Raw genomic sequence first — 25,338 nt, forward strand, 5'->3', positions numbered from 1 at the left:
GAGCAAACCCACAAATTAGGGCATGCTTTTAGAGCAGCAGTCAGTGTGCCCAGCAACACCTCACCAGTCAAAGGAGAGTAATCCATCAGAAGGTTACCTAGCTCTCCTGATTTAAACAGGCCTGTATGACTTTGTAATGATTAGGAAAGCCACAAGGTTTCACCTTCCGCTTCTTGTATCAGTTTTAGGTTTTGCAGTTGGGCAATTTCCAAATACATCCACACATGGGTGTTTTTGCCTGGTCAAAGTAACGAATAGAAATGTAGCCCAGGCCATCTAGTGCTGAACAATATGGATCACAGTATTTCCAGACTCATGCTGTGTGGCCAGACAGTGTCTGGCTGTAGAGATCCATCAAACCTGATTTTAGCTTTATAGTGCTAGCTTTTACCCTGGTAATAGGTTCATCTTCCCTAAGTGACACACATCCCAAATCAGAGTCAACCCATGTGTCTCCTGTAAGTCTGTCAAAATTTACTCCAGCAGTTGTTAAATCATACTCACTCCCAGCTCTTCATGCTGCAGCTGCTTTATTCATTAACTACAGGTGTAGCTGAAAGCAACTCCTTTGCAAGAAACTCCATTATGTCACCACTGGGCTCAGGGTACTCACTGTGCTCACTCCTGGCATTTGTCACACAATCATGGCATGCGACTGGGAGACAGGAAAAAGACTGAGCAGAGATTCAAATGTTAAACTTGAATATGCTCAGTGAATGCCAGAGCTCTTGGGCTATAATACAAGGTTTCAGTTGGCCAATAGGTAATTATTTTTATATGGCAGGATAGCTTCAGCAGGGGAGATGATCACAGGCTTACCACAGTGTTTGGTTTACTATCATTTTGCAACTATAAATGGGAAACATGCGAACAGTCTTGATTTTTCAGATGCACAGTGAGAATGTTCGAAATCCCAAATATTTGTGTAGCTTTCTTCTCAGCTCTCTGTTCATTCATGGAGGAAGACAGTAATCCAGTTCACGAGCTGGACTTATGGCCTAGCGCTCTCAAATAGCCCCTCTGGGAAATCTAATCTGTTGTTTGTGAAGATGAGAGTCTGCAACAGTCTGCTCTGTCTAGTGAGACCATGAATGTTGCACCTACTTTAAGTTACCAAATGCAACTCAGTCTTTATCTGCAATGCTCCTGTTTCTTCCATTCCGTTTATCTCCTCAGCAAATATAATGTGTAATTGTCCTGAACTATGTGACAGTTGTTCAGCATGGGAGAAGAACTAAAATTAAGCCAACAAGACCAGATAACATAGATCCTGAGGGAAGACAAGCAATAAACTCACAGGAATTACCACTGACCTCTCCCAGGGAAGCACTTCTGAACATTGTTTTTATCACAGCATGTATCTTTAAAATATTTTGTTTGACATATGTACACACATAAATTAAACTCAGCTTTAGAAATAAACCATTGACCTCAGTCATCATCCAAGCATGGTAAAACATTCAGATTCATAACAAGCCTGAAATGCATTTGCAAGACCTCATCACACACAATTCTTTCAAATTCAGAAGTAATTTGCTATTGTGGTTTTCCACATAAAGGACAGCAAAAACAAGAGAAATTTCTTTATTTCTGTTGTCCCATGCTTTTCAAATATCAGAACAAATACTATCAAGAAAGGTGAAAAAGTTACAATTTTACAGTTCCAGAGAACTGAAGGTTTGAATGTGACTTCCAGTAAAAAACAATAGGAAAAAACTTAGTGCAACTGAATAGTCCCTGATGACCAAAATCTTGAGTGGAAAGATTTTGTGATAAACTGCATATAAACTACAGACTCTCTGCTAGCCTTCTCTTTTCTGAACCACCACCAATTAACATGCCCCACTGAATTTTATATACACAAACACATCCTATACACACCGTCTCATGAAGGAACAACCTGAGCTATGCTGAAACAACCTGGCAGGAGCTGGGAGTCACTTCTGCCATTAACAAGAGAGACAGGATCCTGCTTATCAACTTGCAGCTTTACAAGGACAGCTGCTATCTGGCTCCCAAGTCCACAAATTACAAGGTAATACCAAAATGTAAACCAAGGCATATTTTTTGTACAATTTTCCTGACAAAATGTAATGCTGTTAAATGTGTTGTAAATGATATATTATATAAATTAGCTGAAACACCTCATGTCAAGTCCTCCCTACAGCTTACGGTTTGATAGCTAAGCAGAAAAGACAGTCTTTGCTTATTTTTGTACTATGCAAAAGTAGAAAGACCAGGCATGCTTGAAAAAGCAACTCAAAAGCATCTTTAGGAAATCACACAGAGTAGCCCAAGACACTAATGATGATGATGATGGCAATTAGTACCCAGATACGCATGGCCAATATTGTATTTCCTCAACTAGTAACTGTGTTATACTACACTACAAGTAAAAAAAAAAGTGGATTCTGCAAATATTTTGTCATGTTTCAATAACCTACCTCTCAGTCATTTGTTTTTTGTCTTCCCTCTTTCTCACTCCCCTAAAACACTGCAAAGGAGACTGCATCTCTCAAAAAACACTGCAAAGACAATCTTTTGGCTCTTTCAATATTTGACCTTCACAGCAAGAATGATTAAGTTTAAAAAAGGAGCAGAAGCCACTCCTTTCTCCTTGCCCTAATAGTCTGACTACCAGACTCAAACAAGAGGATAAAGAGACCTCAGTTCCTTCTTTTTCAGTTCCCTTCCCCTGCAGCTGTCCTTTCCCCTCCAGCTGGCCAGCACCAGGGCCTCTGCAATGCTTTCCCATTTAATCCCTGCTCTCAGTGGGGTTCTACAGATGTGACTAATTGCAATTTAGCAAACACTCCTAGTCTGCCCAGGGACCAGGTTCCAGCTTGTTCTACACCCACTGTGTCAGCTCTGCAGGGACAAAAACATCTGCATGTTTGCTTTGCAGCTCAGGACTGATGTGGCACCAAGAGCAGATCTATCAAGGCCAATATGTGGTGGCTTTTGAGAGCAGAACGGATTGGAAGATTATGAAATCACCTGTAATAATTCTTCCCTTCCTGGTCTGAATTCCTAAGAGGTGTTTCCCTCTCTTTCTAAAGCCATTGTTCTCCCTATAAAGGCTCAGCTGTTAATGTCACCATCTTTTGAAACAGGTCATGCTAATGGCAACCTTGCTTTGGGCATATTGCTTCAAGCTCATTAATATGCATGTTCCCTCTCCATTCATTTGTTTTTCTTTATTTACTTTGAGTTGCCTCACTGGCACCTGCAGTGCTTTTCTGTGTTAAGAGTCTTGGCTGGCATTTCTCAGCTCACTGCATCTTTGGTTGTTTTATAGGATAGAAATGGGACTGAACATTGCAAAAGTCAGTTAATAGCACCTGAGGTGACATTTGGTGCCCAGCTGAATGAATTTCTCAGCCTCCTCCTCACCCTCACTGCTGAGAGGTGTTCTTTCTGCTTGCTCTCAAGTTGACTGTTTACATTGCAAATTTTAGGGCAAGGAACATCTCTGTATTTTGTCAAACACCTGCCCCTGGGGAGTACAGCCCCTCACTGTTCTTCTACGAAAAATAACACCACCTGGGTTACCATAAGTCTCTCTCTAAATGTAACTTCTGCTTGAAAGAGCTATTTCCAGCATGGGAGGAGAAATCAACTTTGACTCAGATATCAAATTCTTAGTGTGATAAGGGAAAGTGATTTAGCTGTCTTATTTTATTTTTGGCTTCGTGATTCAGGAGCAGCTCATTGTTCCGATGACACAGTCAGTCATAACTGGGAACTTTGGTGAGGAGGAAGAGTAAAAGCACTTATATAATATTCAGAGGTCACTTTATATTAATATTTCTCCCCAAGCAGATCAGTCCCAACACTGTCCTCTGCAACAAGCCCATGCCATCCAAGGTTATTTTGGGGTGAAAGACTTGGACATACTGTTTTTGGTAAAGTATGGACAAGGACAGACAGTTAGTTAGCTAGTTCCTCTTGAGGCTGCACATCATGACAAGGTAGGTCTCCTTCTTACTAAGTCCCTTCCTAGCAAATGTGCAAATAGACACACAACTTTCATGATTCTTCCATACAAACAACAGTTTATTCTCTGTGGACATCCATCAAAAAGCCAAGGAACATACCCTGAAGCACGTGAGTGGAACTGGCCATGAGCAAGACATTGAGCCTTTCTAACACTAAGGAGCGAGGCCCATTGATCAAATAAACTTGGTGGCCACTTCTGGTGGGTTAAGGAAGAAAAAACTAACAAACAGGTAGAAACTCCTTTTTCAGCAGATGGGACTCTAAGCCACTGCTAAGCCAGTGCATCAAAATTATCACAGCTTAACCGAACCTTGTTTGAATCTGCCTTCAACACCATGCCCAAGTTATTTCCGTGTCCAAGCTATTTCCATGTCCAAGTTATTTCCAACCCTTTAAATTCTCATTGTCCTTCTCATATAGGAAAGCAGTATATGCTGGATAAGATTTAAAGTAACCTGTTCTTTTGCTAGTTGTCATAGTTTACTCTATCTGCTGATACGTGCCTTATCTGATGCAACTCAAAATTCATCTCACATCCATTGGCTGAGGCATTTGACCTTGGTCTAGATTTACTGCTCCACAGCCTTTGCTTAGTAACTACATATTCTCCAACAGGAGCAGTAGCAAGGATGCAACACCACCTTAAAATACATCACACACTACAACACAGTGAACAGCTGCAAAATAGAACAGTGAGCACAGAAATACCAGTGCTAAGAGCCAAAGTGGACACCTGTGGAGGAGCTAACAGTGTAGAGCAGAGAGCACGCACCAATTCTTTTTTTTTCAAAATTACCTTGTTTATGTGTTTTCAGCACCTTAAAGTAGACAAAATCCATCTCAGCTAGCCCTGAAAACCGGTGATTATTGCACATAACAAGTAAAACTGCCTGTCTGAAGACCAGCGTGTTCAGCTTTGCTCCTGCTAAAAACAATGGAAAAGTACCTAAAGCTCTGTGATTGTCACATCATAGTCATCCGCAACCTGAAATCGTAGTCGGCAATAATAAGACAATGCATGTCACTTCGTCAACCAAAGAGGAGGACAGATGAGAGAGCGTGTCACAAAAAGATTTTGACTCACAGTGGCTAATTTCTGAACATCTTCATCAGATGCTCCCAGTGAAGCAAGTCCTATCTCTTGTGAAAACTGTGCAAACTTAGGATCAGCAAGTAGAGGCACATGTCCCAGGAGTTCATGGCACGTATCCCTAAGGGAATGGAAACGAAAAGGGTCATTACAAAAATTAATGCCATAATCATTCCATAATTCATATAATAGATGTCATTTTACATGGGTCTGACTTTTACTTGGAGTGTCTTACCATGAAACATGTTTTTTACAGTGTAGCAGTTCTTCCCTGTGTATGGTTCCATAGAAACATACACATTTGCTTCCATTAAATGTGTTATGTGTCATTTAACCCCACCCGTTCTGTGATTTCCCCATCATTTCCAAATTGAGTGGGAGGGCCTGATCACTGATGTCTTCTAGGTTTCGTACCGTGAAGACTGAACTGCCCAAATGCAAGACATATGTCTCACAAGTACAATTTTGAGCATTTCTCTCCACATGAATCAAGTTCAAAATCCAACATTCCCTCTTTCTCTTCTCCGTTCCCCTTTCCACACCTGAGTACAGCTCCTCAAGCATTTTGCCACTTGCCACTAGAAATTCAGGGCAATATTTACAGAGGTTTCTGTGTGCTTAATTTTTCATTTAGTCCTGAGTTCCTACTGCAATTACTGCGTACTTTTCTTACGTGGTCCACTTTTCACCAAGCAGATTTCAGAAAAAGCAGAGAACCCAAATTGTTTCAGAAAGAACTGCTGTCCACACCTGTAAGTGCATTATTAGTCATGACAAAGTGCAGATATAAGTGTACGAAAAACTGCTAACCAACCTAACGAAAGTGCACATGCATCATCTACAAAAGCTCTCAAACAATTCTGAAAGTTTTGGTGCATTTGTTCACAGAAAATAATGGGCTTGGTAGTAAAGTTCACTTTAAAATAAGATCTGACATTTCCTTTGCTTTTGCCTCTTCAAAGACATTTCTCTCTTTTTCCTAAGCTGTAAACAAATGTTTTAAAGGCAGGGAGAAAACATCAAGTTTTCTACCTTCTATCCAAAATCATCCAATTTGTCTTTTATAAACTATTTTTGTTTGAAAAGACACAGAACCTGACACTTCAGATAAATCATGAACAGAAAAACAACCTTCTATATAAAGCCTCCTTACTCAATACTCTTCACCAAGAAGTCTACATCAACTGTGTCGAGGTAGATGGTAGTAGATAGTCATTTCTGAATACATGCAAATGAAGATTAGCATTTTGGGCATTCCTAGTTTGCCTCACCAAAGCTTAAAAATATAGTTCCAGTATTGGTGGGTCACATCCAAGTCTCTCTTCTCAGCCCAGATGGCCTCACTAACAGGTGCTCAGCAACATTTGCTCATGTTATATTCACACTTTTTGATGAGACTGTAAAGTTGTGTGTGACAAATCTGAGCTGATTTCATATATGAGTAATTCATTCAACAGTACAGAAGAATTACCAAATCTAATTTGTCTTCCTTCCTAGATGTACATATTTCCCAAAGAAGTAGGGGAAGTAAACAGATACTCTTGTGTCTGACATGATAAAATAAACACGGTCCATGGACACGAACTAGGGGTTCAGTTGTAGCAATAGAGACTGAATGCTCAAGTTTACTGCGCACCAATATTTTTAGTCAACACCTACAAAACATGTTTGATGTGTACAGCTGGCCAGGAATAGTATCAGACATCACACTTACATAAGGTAAATGGTTTGCATTTGTTTTCCAATGCCTGGTAAATCTTGTCCTTCCTCCTGAAAGTAAGATCTTTCCTCTCATGTTTCCTACATTATTGCAGGTCCTTTCAGAGTCTGGGATATCCCTGATTTCTTCAAAAGCAGCTGGTAAGAAGACTTCTCTTCAGTGATACTCTGAGTCTTGCAAGATAATCAGAGCTCCCTACCACAAGACCCATAGCTTTGATAGTTCTCCTTCCTCACTGGAGCTCAGACTTGAAAAATTGGCTGTTTCTATATGGTATCCAGCCCTTTGTTCAGGAGATGATTTGCACCGCTTGAGAGGATAATCAGCAAAGGTTAATGACCCTTCTTTAATTAATTCTTTAATTAAGTCAGTTTCAGTCACAACAATTTCTTCTGTCATCTCCTGCAAGATTTAGTTCACTAACAATAAAAAAGACAGCAGAGAAACGGAGTTTGCAGTCTGACAGACATACCCAGAGAATTCCCAGTGCCACACAATTCACTGGAAGAACTTGACTCCTCCAGCCATCACCTTCCAATACACCAATGAGCCACAAAGCCCATTCTCTGAAAGACCAGAGCTCTACCTCCAGTTCAAATCTTCACTTCACAGATTGCTGAGCACTTCACGTATGCAGCACTGCATCAGTCCAGGTATATTTAACTTCATATCAGTAGCTCTAATAACAAGAGCAAAGACATAGTGGGACTGGCTTCAAGTTCCTGGCTTCACGTAAGCACGCTTGTCTCCAGCCAGGCTTTTACAGTAGCATCACTACTAGCCACTAGACATGGGCTCTTAGTGTCAATTCCATCCTTGCAGACAAAATCAGGACAGAAAGAGACCAGCCCCATAAACTTGTCTCTGCTGGCAAGGGGAAGAGGGTGAGGAGGCAGAAGATACTTTTCTCGTGCCTTTAGTTTATAGATTCTTCCATTAAAACTATGCAAAAATAGTACTTTGAACGCACAGTTATGAAGAGGGGAGCTTGAAACAAAAACATACAAACAAAAAATAAAACAAACAAATCTTCCAAGAAGAACCATGAACCAGCATTTGGGATTGTCATTGGAGTCTCTTAGATTTTTATGCCAGTCTGGTCTTTTATAGATAGTCTAAACAATGTAATTCTTCACTTAGCTACCAAGGCTTGATTCTTTTGTTTTATTCAGAAAATAATTAAGTTCCTTTAATTTATTCACACACATTGCTCAGAGAAAATAAGATTTTTGTAATGCACTTTTCACAGCAAAAGATTTTTCTTGGAGTAAATTAGTTAGCAGAGCAGAGGAAATCCATATAGTTCTGTGAATGTAGTGGAAACATAATGAAACTCAGGAAGAAATGTTTTAAAATGCATATAGTAGTGATACAGATCAAACCAAATGAACTCTCTAATTTGTATCTAGCTCTATAGCCTGGGTGCTAAATCTGATGGAAAGCCCACTGAAGTCAAAGGGAATCTTTTTACCAGGTTTATATCATTGAAATGCAACATTCACCAAGCCAGGGACCCGCAGCAAACCTCATTATGGCCCCATATATCAACCAGATCTCAGGGCACTGCAGCTGCTGCGGAAGATGAAGAGCTGTCCCCACTCAAGTCAATTTAGTTTTGCCGTTGGTTTCAAAAAAGTCAAGATTTCACTCTACATTTCTGATAACACTTACTACATGCTCCATCTTATGTAAAAAAATACATTTTAAAGGGGATTTTCAAGATTTTCCTCTGGAGTTCCTGATAGTCAGTACACATTATTTAATTTATGTGAACAAGTAGGGCTGCAAGAAGAGAGTAACATCATCAGAAATGACAACTTAATTCCTCTGTTAGTCATACTTAGAGGTGTTTAGATCTTAACCTGGATTTTTAAGTTCAGTTCAAACAAAGAATAAAAATCTTCATTCTAACTGAACTATTATTAATCCACAGTGACTTTTCAGACACCATGACCAGATAGGCTACAAAAAAGTAGTTGCTGTTACTACTAAGGATCAGCTATGATACACTGCATAATTCTGAATGTAAGCAGCATCCTGAAAACTACAGGGGTCTCAAATATACAGATCAATGAACCAGAGAACATCAGCAAAATCATAGATGCACTTAATCGTTTCCTGGATGATATTCCTTCCTTTGTTTTTGTTGGAGTTATGTACCTAAATCCACTATCAATAGATAAAAATATTCTTCTAGTTTGTATTAAGTTAATAAATGTCATAATTCTTTTGCTGAACATTGGCTGAGACACTGGCTTCCCACAAGACAGGAAATCATTGGTGCAAAACCTGGTACTTCCTAAGTATAATTTCTTTTTTTTTAAATACTACAGATATTTTCAGATAGACAAGTCCAGCATATATACCAAAGCTCTTCTTCCACAATTTTATGTTGTAGCAATTTGCCTAAAAATTGAAGAGACTAAAGTTCTAATTACAGAGGTTACAAAAGTGAGTGAATTCCTCCAGGGATTGCCACCTCTTTTCCAAGCAAAACACGCACACGAAACCAGCCTCGTAGCATTTCAGGAAATACTGTACCCAGTTCACACGCTGAGTAACAAAGTAGATAAATGTCCAACAGCACCACCTGGTGACTCCTGACAGGATAATGTTGGAGCATCTTTACGTGCAGCTTAATATGCGGTTCCATTAATCCTCTTACCTTCAAAAATACTACTCCATGGTTTCAGCAGTCTATTCACGAAATCAAAGTTAGGCATGGGTCCAAATGTTTACATACTGGAGCTGAATATATATGTATGAACTCTTTGTGCAAATTTTGGCAGAAATAAAATACATTCAAATAGTCCAAACTGACCAATCCACAGCTACAATTTCACGCTAACCGCCTGGTGGCTGATTCACTGCGAAAATGCCATTCTGCGGTTACAAGATCAGTGGATGCCTTTGGTAAAACTGCCTCTGTATTATCTGACATGTATTGTTCTGTTATTACTGCACAGAGCACGCCATACATAACACAAGACAAGAAACACAATAGCTTTGATTTTTTTCCCCCCGCTTTTCATCAAGAGACCAAATGCCAAAATATTTCATCCAAACTCGCAATATTGTCGTTTGGGAAGGCTGAAATGCTGTCCCATGAAAGTCATAATTAAAGTGTCTCTTATTTCTACCATGTTCCCTGTAACAGTCTTCATATCTAATATCATCTTTGGGTGAGAGGATAGTGCCTCATGACTTGCTTGAGTTGTGTTATAGGAGAGAAATGAAGTTCAGATGTGGAGTTTGGTCCACAAAAGATAAATGAGGACACAAGAAGATTAAATTCTAATTCTGAAATAAACTTTTTTCAAGGGATTCGGGGCCTTTTTACCAAGTTATTTCATTAGCTGTCCACCAAAAAAATAAAATTTTATAGCCACTTCTTCAAAATTTTTAGTAGAAAGCTCTATATTCTACTGAAAAATAATCTAGATGATAGAATATTTTACCCACTATATAAATAATGTAGTTATTTAAGACCCTTGTAAAAAATCCAAAAGAAGCTTTGAAATAAACTCTGGCTCACTAATGTGAAGGATTTTGTCATCAACAGTGTTAACTAAATTTTGACCTTTGTGAGGAGATTCCTCTTTTCAATCTTGGCAAACTCAACAGGCACTTTTAAGAATACAGTGAACTTATTTTTTTTCAGCACTAAAGCAAATGTAGCAACTTACGGTTCCGGTGTGTAGAGAGGATCTGAGCCATGTCGTATATACTGAGTACAATGAAAAACTCTATACGCTAAGCCAGCTAAAAAATCCCGAGGAGACAGGTATCCGGCAACAGGTCTCACTGTGAAGCCAGACCTTTCTGAAGTGAAGGAGATAACAAAAAGACTCTATTATACATCACTATAGCAGTTTCTGAGGACAGGTAATTACCTGTAGCTAATTATTCTACCGGAGGCATAACACGGACAATCTTGGCTCAAGATGAGCACACATAATTTTCACCTATGACATACAAGAACTATTTTGCATTGCTAGCATATGTTTAATGGAAACAGATAGAGATATTTCAAAGTTGGTTCAAATACCTTTGTCTAGAAAAGATAGTAAGGTACCATAAGTGATGTTCTCAAATCACAGAGTATCTGATTTTTATGTCTGATACCAAATGGGAGAGAAGTTTCTAAAACAGAAGATGAGTTCTGTAAAATATATTAAAAACTAACAAAACAGAGTAGGGTCAAATCTAATCTGTCCGCATTTTTACAGATAAAATACTGTTTGTAATAGTAAAATACTGACTTTCATAGTTGAGGTCCTCATTTAAATATATGAGTGTTCCTTTGTCAAATTAGTCCCAGTGGGGAATAATTTCAGACTCAGTGACTTTGAAAAGCACATTTCTCTCCCAGATTCACATGAGAATGTTCCAAGTTTTTTCTTCAACAGACGCTACTATTATTGCATTTAGTCTGCAAATATACTTCCGAAAGAAGTGTGAGGTTTTGAGTTTCTTGTTAGGGAGAAAGAACCTGTAAACTTTGGCATCATTCTTTAGAGACCATAATACAATATATGAAAGACCCAGAAGGACACAAGCAAATTCAAAGGGAAAGCAAGACTTTCATTGCAAATTTCATATTTATCTTAGTTAAAAAATTTCCATGCACATTTGGGACAAAACACTTTGCTATTTTTTCTCATAACACTTAACAGCACATAACATTTTTTTACAAACAGTAGTCTTTATAATATGTTAGTTCATGAGCTCCAGAAGCTCCTGAGCAAGAGGGTTAAGGAACAAGCATATGTATCTGAAGAGATCCTTGAAGAGAAAATATGAACTGAACTCTTTATCAGCTTTTCCTCTAGAGTTAAAAACTGCAGGTTCACATCTGCCACTTCTCTTTCTGTATAGGATACATTTCCAGTACAGATGAAAAAGAAGGTTAATTTCAAACTTAAATATGTCATATCCTGGCACCCTAAAAAATAACATGAAAGAGAAGTACCAAATCACCTATGGAGTCCCACTGTATTTTTTCAACATACAAATATGACTAGCTTCATGAGGTCTTGGGCACTCAGGAAAGTCTTGTCTTCACCTAGGCTGTACAACAATGTGCCAAACGTTCTACTGTTTAGATTCCACTATTTGGGCATTTTATTCCCTCTTTTACCTGCCTGGGTATTTGGGGGATGCCTGCTGTGGTTATCAGAACACCCACTCTTTGGGAAGGACAAAAGTAGAGCTAACTTTTGTCCCTGTGCAAGAAAACATAATGTGATACGTGTTGATACAGCTGTTGAATTCCTCTCATCTTCATACCTGCAGGTACATGTATACAACTGTCTTGACTCAACAAACTTTCTGTCACAGAGAATGTCAAAGTCAGAATGATACTCCAGACTAAGCCAAAGACCACTGACAATGCTGGGGGTCTTTTCATTCATTGTGCGTTGTATTTCATATTAACAGAAACAGAGTTTTCATGAAACTGTATCTATTGACAAACCAAATATGAATTCTTACCTTTAAGAAAAATAGAAACGTCTTCCAGCTGAGGCACATTGTCCTCTCTGTATCCACAGTACTTGGTCAGCAGAGGAAAGTTTTTTAAATATTCACGACAAGCATGGGTGGGATAGAGTTTACTGAGTTCTCTAAATACCACCCCCCATGTTTTAACTTCTTCAGCTGTGTACTCCACTCTGGGAATGGGTTGACCACTGTAAAAAATAAAATAATACAAAATACATTTGTATATAGCCAGATTGTGGACAGATTCTGGACGACAAAATTTCCGTGAAAAGTATTCTTTAAACAAAGAAAAGCAGACAGAGCCTATTAAAACTATTAAAAACTATTTTAAAATGACAACTAGATTCTTTTTTCTTAGAATTGTTTCTTGACGTTATGTTATACATATTACATTTATTTCTCAAGGACCATACTTCTTCTTAAGGAATGAGTATACTTCTTGATCTTTGTACTTATCAAAGTAGAAAGATGGATTTCTTATACACCGTGTTCATATAGCAGAGTAATATTTCTCTGTTTATTGCCACTGATGCCTTTGCAAGTGCTTAGCTGAAGGTCCTGATTCTGCCTAACCTGTAGATTCAGTTAGACCATCAGCAAACTGCTTGCTCTATGCATTCTTTAAAATACATAACACAGTACCATTACCTAGCATTTTACAAAATGAACAGTAGGCAATTGCATAAATGTTTAGAAATGTGTGGATCAAATAAAAAAAAAATATATATATATATATATATTTATTTATTTATTGTTTAGACTGTTGTTTACATGTGCAGATACATTTGGAACCCCAAATTCATGCAGGACTACGTTATGAGGAGAGTCACTTCAGAGCCAACAGCCAATGATGGGTGAAACTAAGCTTCTAAATACATCTCTTTTTTTTCTTCTGCACTGTTCCTCTGCCTCCTCCCCCTAACACAAATGCACAGAAATTACAAAAGCAGGAATCTTCCAGGGTACCTGCTAGTCTGTCTCTGACACCCAAGATTTGCTTTGAGTGGTTACAGCTAACTCAAAACCGGCTGCCTGCGTGAAGAGTGTGAAGGGCTCCTTCCAATTTGCACTGCCTTATATTTAGCTGGAAGGAATCTCCCATGGTCATGGGCCTTCACATCACATCACTAATTCCCCCTGGGAACTATAAAAATCTTTCTCTGGATTTAATGTTCATATACTCTAGTATGTAATCTGTGCAACCTGCCTTCTCCTGAGGTATCCTCTTTTCCCACACTGTAAGCAAGTACAGAGCAGCAAAGGGATTCACAGGATCTCCTTCCACTCCATCAGCCCCTGTCTCCCGTTCCCTTGCCACAGGGCGGGCAACATGGGTGCTCCCAGCCCAGTGCTGTGGCTTCCACAGTGTTGCAGACAGCAGCCAAATGGGAATATCAGGCACAGGGAATCCCACTGCAGCAGGAGACATGCAGCACTGGGCTTCTGCTGGGGCTTGGCTCTCCATCCCAGCTGTCACCCGGTTTGTAATCCTGTCTCCACTGTACGAGGTGAGAAGGAATGAGCCCTCACGTCACATGCAACTGCTGCTTTGCAGTTCCTGCATGCACAGGAGAAGAGCATCCATCCTACATTCATTGTGGCTGTCCACTCACCTTTATTGAAAACTTAGTATTTAATCCCCTTGCCTTTCAACTGTGTCAAAGGATTTTGATCCATGGAAGTATCTGCCACTCCGAGGTTACCTTGTATGAGGTACTCGTTAAGGACTCACTGAACATTTAATATATCCACGAGTTCCCCTTCAGTCACTCTTTTGCAGACATGATGAGAATTGCAACCCATTTAGTGATGCATTTCTCACCAACAGAAGCTGTGCTGGGTCTATGCCCACTCTGCGGTGGGAGTCAGCCCTTCAGGTCTAGTATCTGTCTTCACTTTTGCACTTTATCAGCATTAAGCTGCCTGCCAGCTCATGGAAAGCAAAACACAGCTACTCTAAAGTGTACCGTACATGACGGACATGAGCAGGTTGCTACTCCATCCACCTGGGGTTGCCAGAACACGGTGCAGTGGCCTCATCCCTTTTCCTTAGACCCAACCTCTGCCACAGATGCTGCCAGTACAGTCAGCACTGGCCCAGCAAAGAGGAAGAAATGTGTGCACCAGGGGAAAAACTCAGGTTTCTATTTAGCCTGTCACTAGAGAGGGATAAACACAATAAAGGATCTGAAGCTTGTTCACTGCTCACTAAAAGGTTTATAACTTAGTTATTGTTTCAATTAATTCATTAGTACTGAAGTAAGGTTCGCTGAACGTTAATTCCTTAATAGGATTTATGCCTGGGAGAGCTGATCTTATTTCCAGCTGATCATGATATTGCTTTCTTTATTGAGAGGATCAAGGCAGCCAGACTTGAGGGAGGACCTGTGCTGTTCTCACTCAGCTCTGCAAATCTCATTTTTCTCACTCTCTTACTTCAACAAGCAAGGCTCACCTGGCACCCAAACTTTTCCATAAATCACAGGAGTGGCCAGCCCGCATAGCCAGTTTTCTTGTGACTGAGAAAGATGACTCTACAAGCTAATTTATCCTGAATTTTTATTTCCCCTTATTAAAATAGGGTCTTTCCATTTTGCTATGGTGATAAGCTATCAACTTATATTATGAATTCCCACTTAAACCTCACATTTTTCCTCCAGATTTAATTTTCTCAACACTTTTGCAATCCCTGATCAGTCTCAGAGGACTAATTAGCAAGATTAACACATTTTAACTATCTTTAGGATAGAAACTAAGTGAAGGAGGGATTAATTTTTTTTTTGGTCCATTTATTTCATACAGCTGAACTTCACTGCTGTACTCTATTGGCATGTCTTTCCTTCTAACATCCAGCACATATCTGCTCCTCCAAGTTAATTTCTTAGTGTTTTTTTCTCTCTGTCCCCACTACAGAAACCTCTTTATGTTCAACCAAGGCAAAACATCTACCACTATAGAACAGCAGCAATTCATAAAAGAAATGCTGATTCAGTATTTTCAACTCCACAATTTTTTTACAGAGCCAATTTCTTGCAGCCAAATCTCTTTGTTATGTGTTTTAAGGAAAGAAGTGTGGAGGGTTTTTTACACTGGAAAATGAAAAGTAGAAACACATTAAGACTCAGTGAAAAATTAGGAAGGTCGCTTACCTGGAAGACACTGAGAGGTTCAAGACAATGCTTTGAACTTATCTCTAAGGGAAGCAGTCCTTACAACAGAGCTGTTCTTTTTTGTATAAACAAGCAAATAGACATGAGACCACTAAACAGGGTGTGATGAGACTGCAATCTAGCGTTGAGACACCTACATTAATTCTGAGCTCCCCAGGGCAGCAGAAGCAGCTTAGCTGTAGCAGCACGATGTCCTCCCTGAACTGATCTACCTTTTGTCAGCCTGGCTTAGGCTGAGCTCTGGGATGCTGGGAGTAAATGTCTCCCTGGGCTTCTCCACAGGAGTTCCCAGAGAGAGACCAACTGTTCAGCCCAGCAGATATGGCACATCCCTGGGGTTAGAACAACCACTGCAGCAGACACAAGGAGCATGAACGAGATTTTGCCATATCTCAGGTAACAGCCCTAACCACTGGCCTCCCAGCCATTTTGTGGTCCCTGGGTGAAAATATTTGAAGCACCTTGTTTTCCCTCTGCTAATAATAATAGGAAGAGTTTAAAATCTTTTAAAGGTTTGAAAAAGTCAGTAGGATGAAGGAGTACTTCTGAGCAGTTTTGCTGAAGTACAAGATCTGACTCCCGAATAACCTCTGGTTTGGGTTGTTTGATTTTTGCAATGTGCCTGCAGAAATGGTTCTTGAGCCTTCAAAATCTAAAAAAATAAAAGATTTTTCCTTTATCTGTTTTTCTGGGAATATGCAGGATTACTCTACATGCTTTTTGTGAAAAGACATTCCTCATTGGTTTCAGGGTGAAAAAAAAAAAACCTTCATAGCAGAGGACAAACCACTGCTTAGTGAGCCAGCTGCATGATCTGTACAACACTTAGGCAGCTGAGAAGGAGAAGGGAGCAACTTAGCAGCTGTGAAATGCACGGCACTACTGCTACCTTCATGGGTAAACAGAGAACTATCTGACTTACTGAAAGAGCTCTAGGAGCACACAGGCTGCTCTCATCCACAGGCACCTGCTTGACATTTCAGACTGCAATAAATGCTAGGCAAGAAGAAGTAACTCTACAGCAAGCATTAAACTGAATATATACATATATATATATATATATATATAATAAATCAATCAACTCTAAACAAACAAAAAAACTGTCTCAATTTACATTTGAAAGATGGCTAAATTTAGAAGGTACCTGGGTCAGCCTAGGATGCTTCTCTACCAGTTAGTGCCCTGACCCCAGCAGGCAGCAGCTCAGTGTGCTGGATGATTGTCATGAGCATCCAGTTAAACCATGGGCAGAAAAATGGGAACTAACACTAGCACACATTGATTGGTAATAGCTTAATGACAGGAATGGGACAAGAGTAAAGGAGGAATATAATCAAGATTATATTCTCGCAAAGCAGAGTTAATTCTCCTGTTCTCCAAGCCTTCTGCAGCCTGTATATTACCCTCATATTAAAAATGAACAAACAAACAAAAACAGAACTGAAAAACCTTCAAAAATCCATTTATTAATTGCTTCCTGACAAGATGTGCCTTCTATGAAGGGAGCAAAAATTGTTGTGTTTTATATTCTTTAAACAGCATGGGTACAAATCTCAAAGGAGAAAAATGAAAAACCTGAAAAAGTGTGGTAAAATGGAAAAGATGAAATTAGTGTGTTCTTTCCGTTGAGAACAAGAGTGTGGGCCTGTTGCAAATAAAATCTAGAGTATGATTAGAATTAGTCGGATGCTTCTGTGACAAGAAAATTGCAACACAGGAGGTATTTGTAGGTAGCCCAGAAAGTTAACTTCCAGGGATGACAGTAATTTGAAAATACGGGCTTGACATGGGAAAAAAAAAAATCAAAATAAGAGTACATATCAAGTGTATTTGTGCACAGACACCATCTTCACTAACTACGTAGAAATCCATTGACTGAATTCTGAGAAGTTTAGAGCTGTGTTGGTAAAACTGATATATGGCACTTTGCAGCGGCCAGTATAGTAAGCACATGAAAAGAAAATAATAATTTCAGTTTTTCGTAAGCTCATTCAGCTTTGTGGGGACACTAGGTATGTGTGATTCACTAGTGCCTGAGTTTGTCCTTAAGACATCCAAGCATTGGTAAAAGAGTGTCTGATGTTTAAGCATCTATGAATAAAATGCTGAGGAGGAAGTGCTTACCTTTCAAATGCTCTGCTTGCCCATATCTGTACCAAAAATGTAATGGGATTTCTAGCATCAGGTTTGTCGTTTATAGCCTACACTAAATTAGTCAAAGTTTAAAGGATGACTTTTTCTACTGTTAAACTTCATCCTACAGAATTAAGTACAGCATGAATTCTAACTAGTCAGCAGCATGGGGAAGAGTTATGCCAGTACTTACTATTTATAGCTCATGGCAACATCCACAAAGTACTTTCTTCTCTGTCGATAGACATTGTCTTTAAATCCCTTAAGCAAAGAAGAAGAGAGTAATTTACAATCAGGACAGAAAATTAGCTGTAAGAATTACAAAATAAATCATTAAAGTGTTTATTTAGTACCTAATTGTATTGTATTTTGATTAACACCATCTACTGACTGCAAGGGAAGATAAGGATTTTTTCACTTTTTCCCCACCAAAGTCCCATGGGAGTTTTTTTCAAGACAAGTTTGTGCATAGCTACAGAAAATCACCCAAGATGCTGGAAAAAGGAAACTTTTTCCTTGTCATTTCATCTCACTCAGGTTTTCATTAATCTGAATGGAGATATACACACAGGGAAAGCAGAATGACTGGCCTGTCCTTAATACATCTTTCTTCACCGGAAGAATCAAACACCCAGAATTCGCACACAATTCATTTTGAAAATTCTACTTCGGCAGTTGCCATCTTAACCAACGCATTAGAGACTGAACCACCAGCCTCAAGCAGCAAGTATGCATATTGGTCCCATTTGAGTTACAGAAGAATGGCTCACGGACTACAGTAGGCTCATACCTTTTGCATAGTAAGTGCAAAAAAAGAGCTGTACAATACATACATAGCAGCCAGTCACAACCCTTTGAGCTATTCAAAACTAAAATAAAATCTCTTCTGTACCTGTAAAAGACACTTCAGGTTTTGGACTACAAATAGAGTTATCTATTTTGAAGGCAGGACTGTCAAACTCTTGAAGATAAAAAAGGGTAAAAAGTTTATCTGAGTTCCCTAGTTAGTAGCCCAGAAAGTGCGTTTAAGTTTTCCCCTAGTCAGAGCTGAGAAGTAAAATGCATTTTTTCCTTATTGCTCACATGCACAAACACAAATCACTGAAGGAAACGAAAAGATAACATTGTTTGATTTGAAATATTTGTGTGAGTTCCCGGAAAACTCAGAAGGCATTTTATTTTCCCATTACCAAAGCTGTGCTACTGAGGCAGAGAAAGGGAGGATGTCAAAGGACTGAAGAAAACCTTCAAGCCTCCACTCCCACACAGAAAAGTCTTTTGACTGGGAAAAAGTTGCTGCAGTCTGGCAGAGCCTCTTTGTCCACTTAATACCTTCTGACAAAAGCACTGAGTTACTCAGCTGCAGACTGTTCGAGAGCCCAAATGGGATGGAAGGCAGCACAAGGGTCTGAAAACACTGTCATGAGTAGTGAAACTGAGACTGAAAACATTAGTCAATATGGAGTGGGTTAAGGCTATGCTGCTGAAGTGCTGTGCTGGTTCTGTAATAGAGTAATTCACTTTGGTCCTCTGGCACCGACACGCCACTGCTGAGGAGCAGGGCAGGCACCAGAAGTAGCCTTTGAAAGGTCAGTCACAAATTTTACAGCTTTTTCCCCCATCCCTAATACCTAGCATGCTGCATACGCTAACAAATGGTGTGTAAATTATGTTTATAAGAGTTCCCCAAGTGTAAAATATATATTCATGTAATGCAAATGTCTTTTTTCATTGTAAAACTGAAAGCAGATTTTCAGCAGAGCACTCAAGTATTTAATGAAGGCACCAGCTCAGAACATAAAACAGTATCAAATGGCCCATCACAGTCATTGACTCAAGGCTAGAATGAGCCTGCCACTAAGAGCTCTGTTTGAACCAAATTACTGTTAACGGTTAAAGGCAATCAACAGATTTTTCCATTCTAAGAAAATGCAAGGTAAATCCTTGTTTATCATCAGGAAGTACATGGCAGAAACCAGGATCCAGGAAGACGCTCCCCAGCTGCAGGCCCACGGTGTGGGAAGGGCTCACACATAGTAGAGGTGGCTGGGAAACAAGTGAGAAAATGATGCTTGTCATGGCAGATCCAAGAGCAGGTGACACCAGGGACAGGAAAGTGGGGCTGCCAGAGGACATCACGTTGACATCCATTTGCTTGAGTGCACAGACATGAGGGTCTGTGCCTGAGCCCCTGCCACAGCACAGCCACTGTAGGAGCTGTGGAGCAGACAGGACAGAAGGTAGCAGTCCAAATGTCATTTCTGCACTGACATAGAGTCCCAAACCCAGGGCCACCAGGATTACCTGCCTCTCCTCAGCCAAGGCAGTCACCAGGGAGGAGTCGGCACAGGCACTGTAATAACATGGTATAGCATAGATGCATCACCAGAGAATCCTCTCTATTCTGCTCTGGTGAAACCCCACCTGGAGTCCTGCATCCAGCTCTGGAGCCCTCAGTACAGGAAAGACATGGACCTGTTGGAGAGGGGCCAGAGGAGGCCACCAAGATGATGAGAGGGATGTAACACCACTCCTATGGCTGAGAGAGTTGGGGTTGTTCAGCATGGAGAAGACAAGGCTCCAGGGAGACATTATTGTGGCCTTTCAGTACCTAAAAGGGGACTGTAAGAAAGATGGAGACAGACTTTCTAGCAGGGTCTGTTGTGATAGGACAAGGGGTGATGGTTTTAAACTAAAAGAGGGGACATTCAGGCTAGACACGAGGGAGAAATTTTTTACAATGAGGGTGGTGAAACACTGGCACAGGTTGCCCAGAGAGGTGATAGATGCTCCATCGCTGGAGACATTCAAGGCCGGGCTGGACAGGGCTCTGAGCAACCTGATCCAGTTGAAGATGTCCCTGCTCACGGCAGGGGGTTGGACTAGATGACCTTTGAAGGTCCTTGCACAACCCAAACTATTCTATGATCTTCTGAATTGATCCTTCTGCTGTCATTTACAGTCTCTTTGGGGCCATTTTTCACCACCTTGCACAATACCAACAAAACATGTGCAACAAAACCCACACGAGACTCTCACCTACAGATACAGTTCAATGTGATTCTATTACAAGACAACCTTATGGTCAGACATCTTAGTTCATTACCTATTTCTTTTCAGATGGAAGTTTCCTACTATACCAGTTTTATCCAGCCTATTTTACTTTGGAGTAGGAATGAATACAACTAGCTACCACCAGTGTCTTTCAGTCCACTAGTCCCAAGGTAGAATCTTGGATTTATAACAAATGAAAATGTTATTACACAAATGCTTATCATCATCCGTCATCTTGACTCTCATAAGTTAAGCATTTATGGACATCAGCCAAAATAAATAAAACAATAACAAATCCAATTTTTTGCCTTTTGCACTGAGCATTTGGCAACACTGCAGACTCGGCTTGTGTGAAATGTCTCCTGTCACCCAAGTCAGGAAACAATGTGAGACACCTTCCCATCCCATCTGCTGCATTCATGCAGAAATGGGAATGTGTTTCTCTGATTTATTTTGCAATTATCTCTTGAGTGCACAAGGAAGCCTTCCTTTATAATTCTTTCTTCTCTGACACCTACGTTAGTATCGGCTCTTAACTAAGAGCTGTGATGGGACTGAAGGTCACATGGACCTAAACTCATCAGAGTCCGAAAGCTTCCGTCAAGTAGTTAATTTAAAAAAAATAAATAAATGAAGCAGTACAAAAGGGGTCACAGCTGTTCAAGAGTAACTAAGTTTTCTGGAGGACCTTCTTTTTGGGTGTCCTACTACAGAAAAGGAATATTAATTCACTGAAACCATTGAAGAGAACTAAACCCCCATCTTCTGAAAAACACATGCTCAAAAAAGTACTCAAAATCTGCAGTCACCAGGCTTTTTATTTGACTGGCAAATAACCTGAACAAATTATCTACAATACAATTTTATGTTACACTTACCGGGTGATCTGCATCCAGCTCAGATCCATACATCAAAACTCTCTGCGAGCATTTGTCTAATTCAGATATCTTCCTGGGGAACCAAGGGACACAGTCGAGATCTGCAGAAGACAGAATGTGAGTTGAATGTACTGGAGCGTAAGACCATGGAGATACCCATGCAAAACATTTGCCAGTGTCTAAACCAAGTGAGAGAAAAGCAGCCTTGCCTTCTTCATCAGTCCAGATGTTTTCCGGTGGATCGAGAGATACAATATTAGTTTGAAATTTGAGCAACTGGATTAGTTCATTAAATTCTTTCTTACTGCAGTCACAGTCCACAAAAATTTCCACCTCCGAGCTCCTTCTCTTCGATTTTCGTGATTCAATATGAACCATACTCACATGTTTCTCCTGTGGAAGGATGAAATAGCATATGAAATGTAGGCATACCAGCTAGAAGGGGAATATTGATGGCATGTTCCTTAGGAAAGATTTTCCTGGTTATTAAAAAGTGTTTTCATTTAAAGTACTCCCTCTAGACCTACATAACTGGTTAGTCACACTTCTTTAATAACAAAGACAAAAAAAAATCTGTATATTGAATGTAAAATTAATACTATTGTGTTTAATGAAGAAAGTTAACTTATGACCTAATTTCATCTAAAAAGGCAATCTTTTATAAAGGACAATATTATTTCATAATTTTTAAAGAGGAAACAACTATAATGCAATTGTATATTTACCTTCGTTAAACATGAAATGCAATTTTATTAGGCAATGTGCACAATAATGCAGTTAATTTAACTGTATTTGAGTATGATTACTTAGACGCTATTAAATGTGTACTACTTCAGCATCTCTCATAAATACAAGGGAGAAAATATTTTTTTTTTAAGAATTACTATATAAGACTCCTCATCTCTCTCTCTTGCAGCAACTATGGATTACCTGGAGTGGTAATAAAATTAAAATCTGATTCAGTTTATTCTCTACTATAATGTCCTCATCAAAACTAAACACATAAATGTGTAAATAGTTCTAGCATTAAAATTTTCTTATGGGGTATCTCTCCCACCACAACCACTGGTCTGCCAAGGGTGTCGTACAGTGACAGGCAACCACAATGTGTTATGGCTGACCTGATCTAGTATTGTGATAGCCTTGCTTCAAAACAGGAGGTTGGACTAGACAGCTACTTTCAACCAATATTTCTATTGACTCTGACTTTTCCTTTTTTTGCCAAACACAAACTATCTGTTACTTTTCACAACTATTCTTTCACTTACTCAGTGAAGCCAATAAAACATTTTTTAACTTCCAAATGGGGAGAACTCTGTGCTTGTACTTCCACCTGCCTGCCATATTTTGCAGAAATGTCCATTTCAGGTGAAGGTCTCCCTGGTACAGCCAACCAGCAGTCTCTGCTTTTACACCTCTGGATATGGGTATATAATTCTTTAACTGGCATGCTCCAAAAGGTACGTATATGGTGTATGTCCTTAGCTAACCCATTCACATAACAAATCCATGGAAGGAAAACACTCCAACTGCTGAGCGTTCTGAATCTGCTATTTGTAAACTGGCAGATTACAAAGCCGAGCAGGATCATTTTGACGATCTACTCCTGAATAACAGAGGCCACAGGACTCCCCTGCATGTTCTCAGCTGACACAGAGCCACCAGTTTTAGGCATTCTGTTGGGAAGTCAGACAAGTGGCTTCGATCTACCCTAGGCTGAGAAGAGAACAAAACCCGAAACTCCCCTTTATGGTATTCAAATCATTAAGTAACTCCGTGAATGGGGGTGCATTGAGTGCACTCTCAGTAAGTTTGCACACAACACCAAATTGAGTGGGAGCGTTGCTCTGCTGGAGGGTAGGAAGGCTCTACAGAGGGATCTGAACTGCCTGGATCAATGGGCTGAGGCCAATTGTATGAGGTTCAACAAGGCCAAGTGCTGGGTCCTGCACTTGGGTCACAACAACCCCAGGCGCTACAGGCTCAGGGAAGAGTGGCTGGAAAGCTGCCTGGCAAAGAGGGATTTGGGGGTGTTGATTGACGGCCAGCTGAACATGAGCCAGCAGTGTGCCCAGGTGGCCAAAAAGGCCAACAGCATCCTGGCTTGTATCAGAAATAGTGTGGCTAGCAGAGCTAGGGAAGTGATTGTGCCATGGTACTCGGCGCCGGTGAGGCCGCACCTTGAATCCTGTGTTCAGTTTTGAGCCCCTCACTACAAGAAAGACACTGAGGTACTAGAGAGAGTTCAGAGGAGGGAAAGAAAGCTGGTGAGGAGTCTGGAGCACAAGTCTGATGAGGAGCAGCTGAGGGAACTGGGGCTGTTTAGCCTGGAGAAAAGGAGGCTGAGAGGAGACCTTATTGCTGTCTACAGCCACCTGAAAGGAGGTTGTAGCATGGAGGGTGTTGGTCTCTTCTCCCAAGTAACAAGCGATAGGACAAGAGGAAATGGCCTCAAGTTGTGCCAGGGAAGGTTTAGATTGGATATTAGGAAAAAATTCTTCTTGGAAAGAGTTGTCAGGTATTACAATTCCTCTCAGTTTTCTGTCAAACAACCTGGTTTCTGGCAGCCTCCCTCCTGGGAGGTTTAACTCACCCTCTTTTCCTGGGCTGGAGAACGTAGATATCGACATCAGCCTTGGGAATCTGCTCCCAGAGCCAGCTCCTGTGAGTTAGGATTGGCAATGCCCAGTGCTTCCACACTTACACCCCTCTGATGGTTTGGTCTTAGAAACCAACACTTCACTATTTACATTCTAGTTAGATACATATAAGCCCTGACCCTGCAAGCACTTAAAGGTGCATTTACCTTCATGACCAAACATTGTCCTGCAGCAAGGCTGCCACTACCACCTGACTGTATGTAATCCAGATTCTGAACTGCTCTCTGAAAGTGCCTCCTTTCACTGTGGTCTCCATAGACAACTTCAAATCTAATTTACCATGTTGAGAATCACGCGTCGGAAATCTAAAGCAAATAGTGTGAACGTTGGCATCACTGTTAACCTGTAATCCAGAAAACTCTTCATGAGCCCAAAATGCTTTGTTGAATGGTCCATAAAGTTTTAAGTTACTTTTATTCGGTTCTGCAGAGTGTAACTGCTCTCTATTCCTTCTATTATGGTTCATTAGATTTATGCCAACAACCAACCTGACCTCAGTAGCCTTCCTTAGTCCAGTCAGTATAATGATTTGTAAGCTTTACCTGGAAGAGTCGAAGAGCTTTCACCAATCCACCAACTTCATTCTTCAAGGAAAACACCACAGCTGTCTTTCCACCTTCAGAAACAGATTCACCTTTCCCATTTCCCTTATTCCCTTTCTTTTCCTCATTTTTCCCAGAACTCGATCTGTTTAGCTACAAATGGACAAAGAACAGTACCATTTCAGACACAAACAGGCGCTTCCCAAAATTTAGTCCTTTTACACAAAGAGAAATTTTTGCTGGAAAATAGCTGTATGGAACTCATCCAGACTTTATTTAAAAGGTAATGCATTTGCTTCTAACCAGAACCACAGGTCAAAGGCAGCTGTTAGAGACAATTGTATAAGAGGCCAGTCTGTTAAAAGGATCTTAAGGAAAAGCATATGAATGTTTGGGATACAAACATGAAGCTATTATTAGTGCAATGCTAACAATACGAAGCACATGGAGATGGTCTGAATTACTGCAAAGCCTGTAGTGATGCTACCCTAACCTGAATATTGCTGCAAAACTGAAGTGATGCTATTCTAATCTGTACCAGTCAATTTATGATGATTTATACTGCTCTGTATTTTTGCATTAATGACTAA

General features: G+C 40.1%; 1 protein-coding gene across 1 annotated transcript in view; it reads right to left on the reverse strand.

Moving 5' to 3' along the window:
- TPH2 (tryptophan hydroxylase 2) overlaps positions 1-25,338 on the reverse strand; it is a gene marked incomplete at both ends in the record, with an annotated part of 50,750 nt that overhangs the window by 22,436 nt on the left and 2,976 nt on the right. Inside the window, 7 exons of the mRNA XM_080353318.1 lie at positions 5,084-5,210; positions 10,496-10,631; positions 12,303-12,499; positions 17,808-17,875; positions 21,547-21,647; positions 21,756-21,939; positions 24,749-24,901. Coding sequence (XP_080209444.1) covers positions 5,084-5,210; positions 10,496-10,631; positions 12,303-12,499; positions 17,808-17,875; positions 21,547-21,647; positions 21,756-21,939; positions 24,749-24,901 — 966 coding nt within the window. The remainder of the gene's footprint in view (positions 1-5,083; positions 5,211-10,495; positions 10,632-12,302; positions 12,500-17,807; positions 17,876-21,546; positions 21,648-21,755; positions 21,940-24,748; positions 24,902-25,338) is intronic.

Source organism: Nesoenas mayeri (genome assembly GCF_963082525.1).
Source record: "Nesoenas mayeri genome assembly, chromosome: 1".
NCBI lineage: Eukaryota > Metazoa > Chordata > Aves > Columbiformes > Columbidae > Nesoenas > Nesoenas mayeri.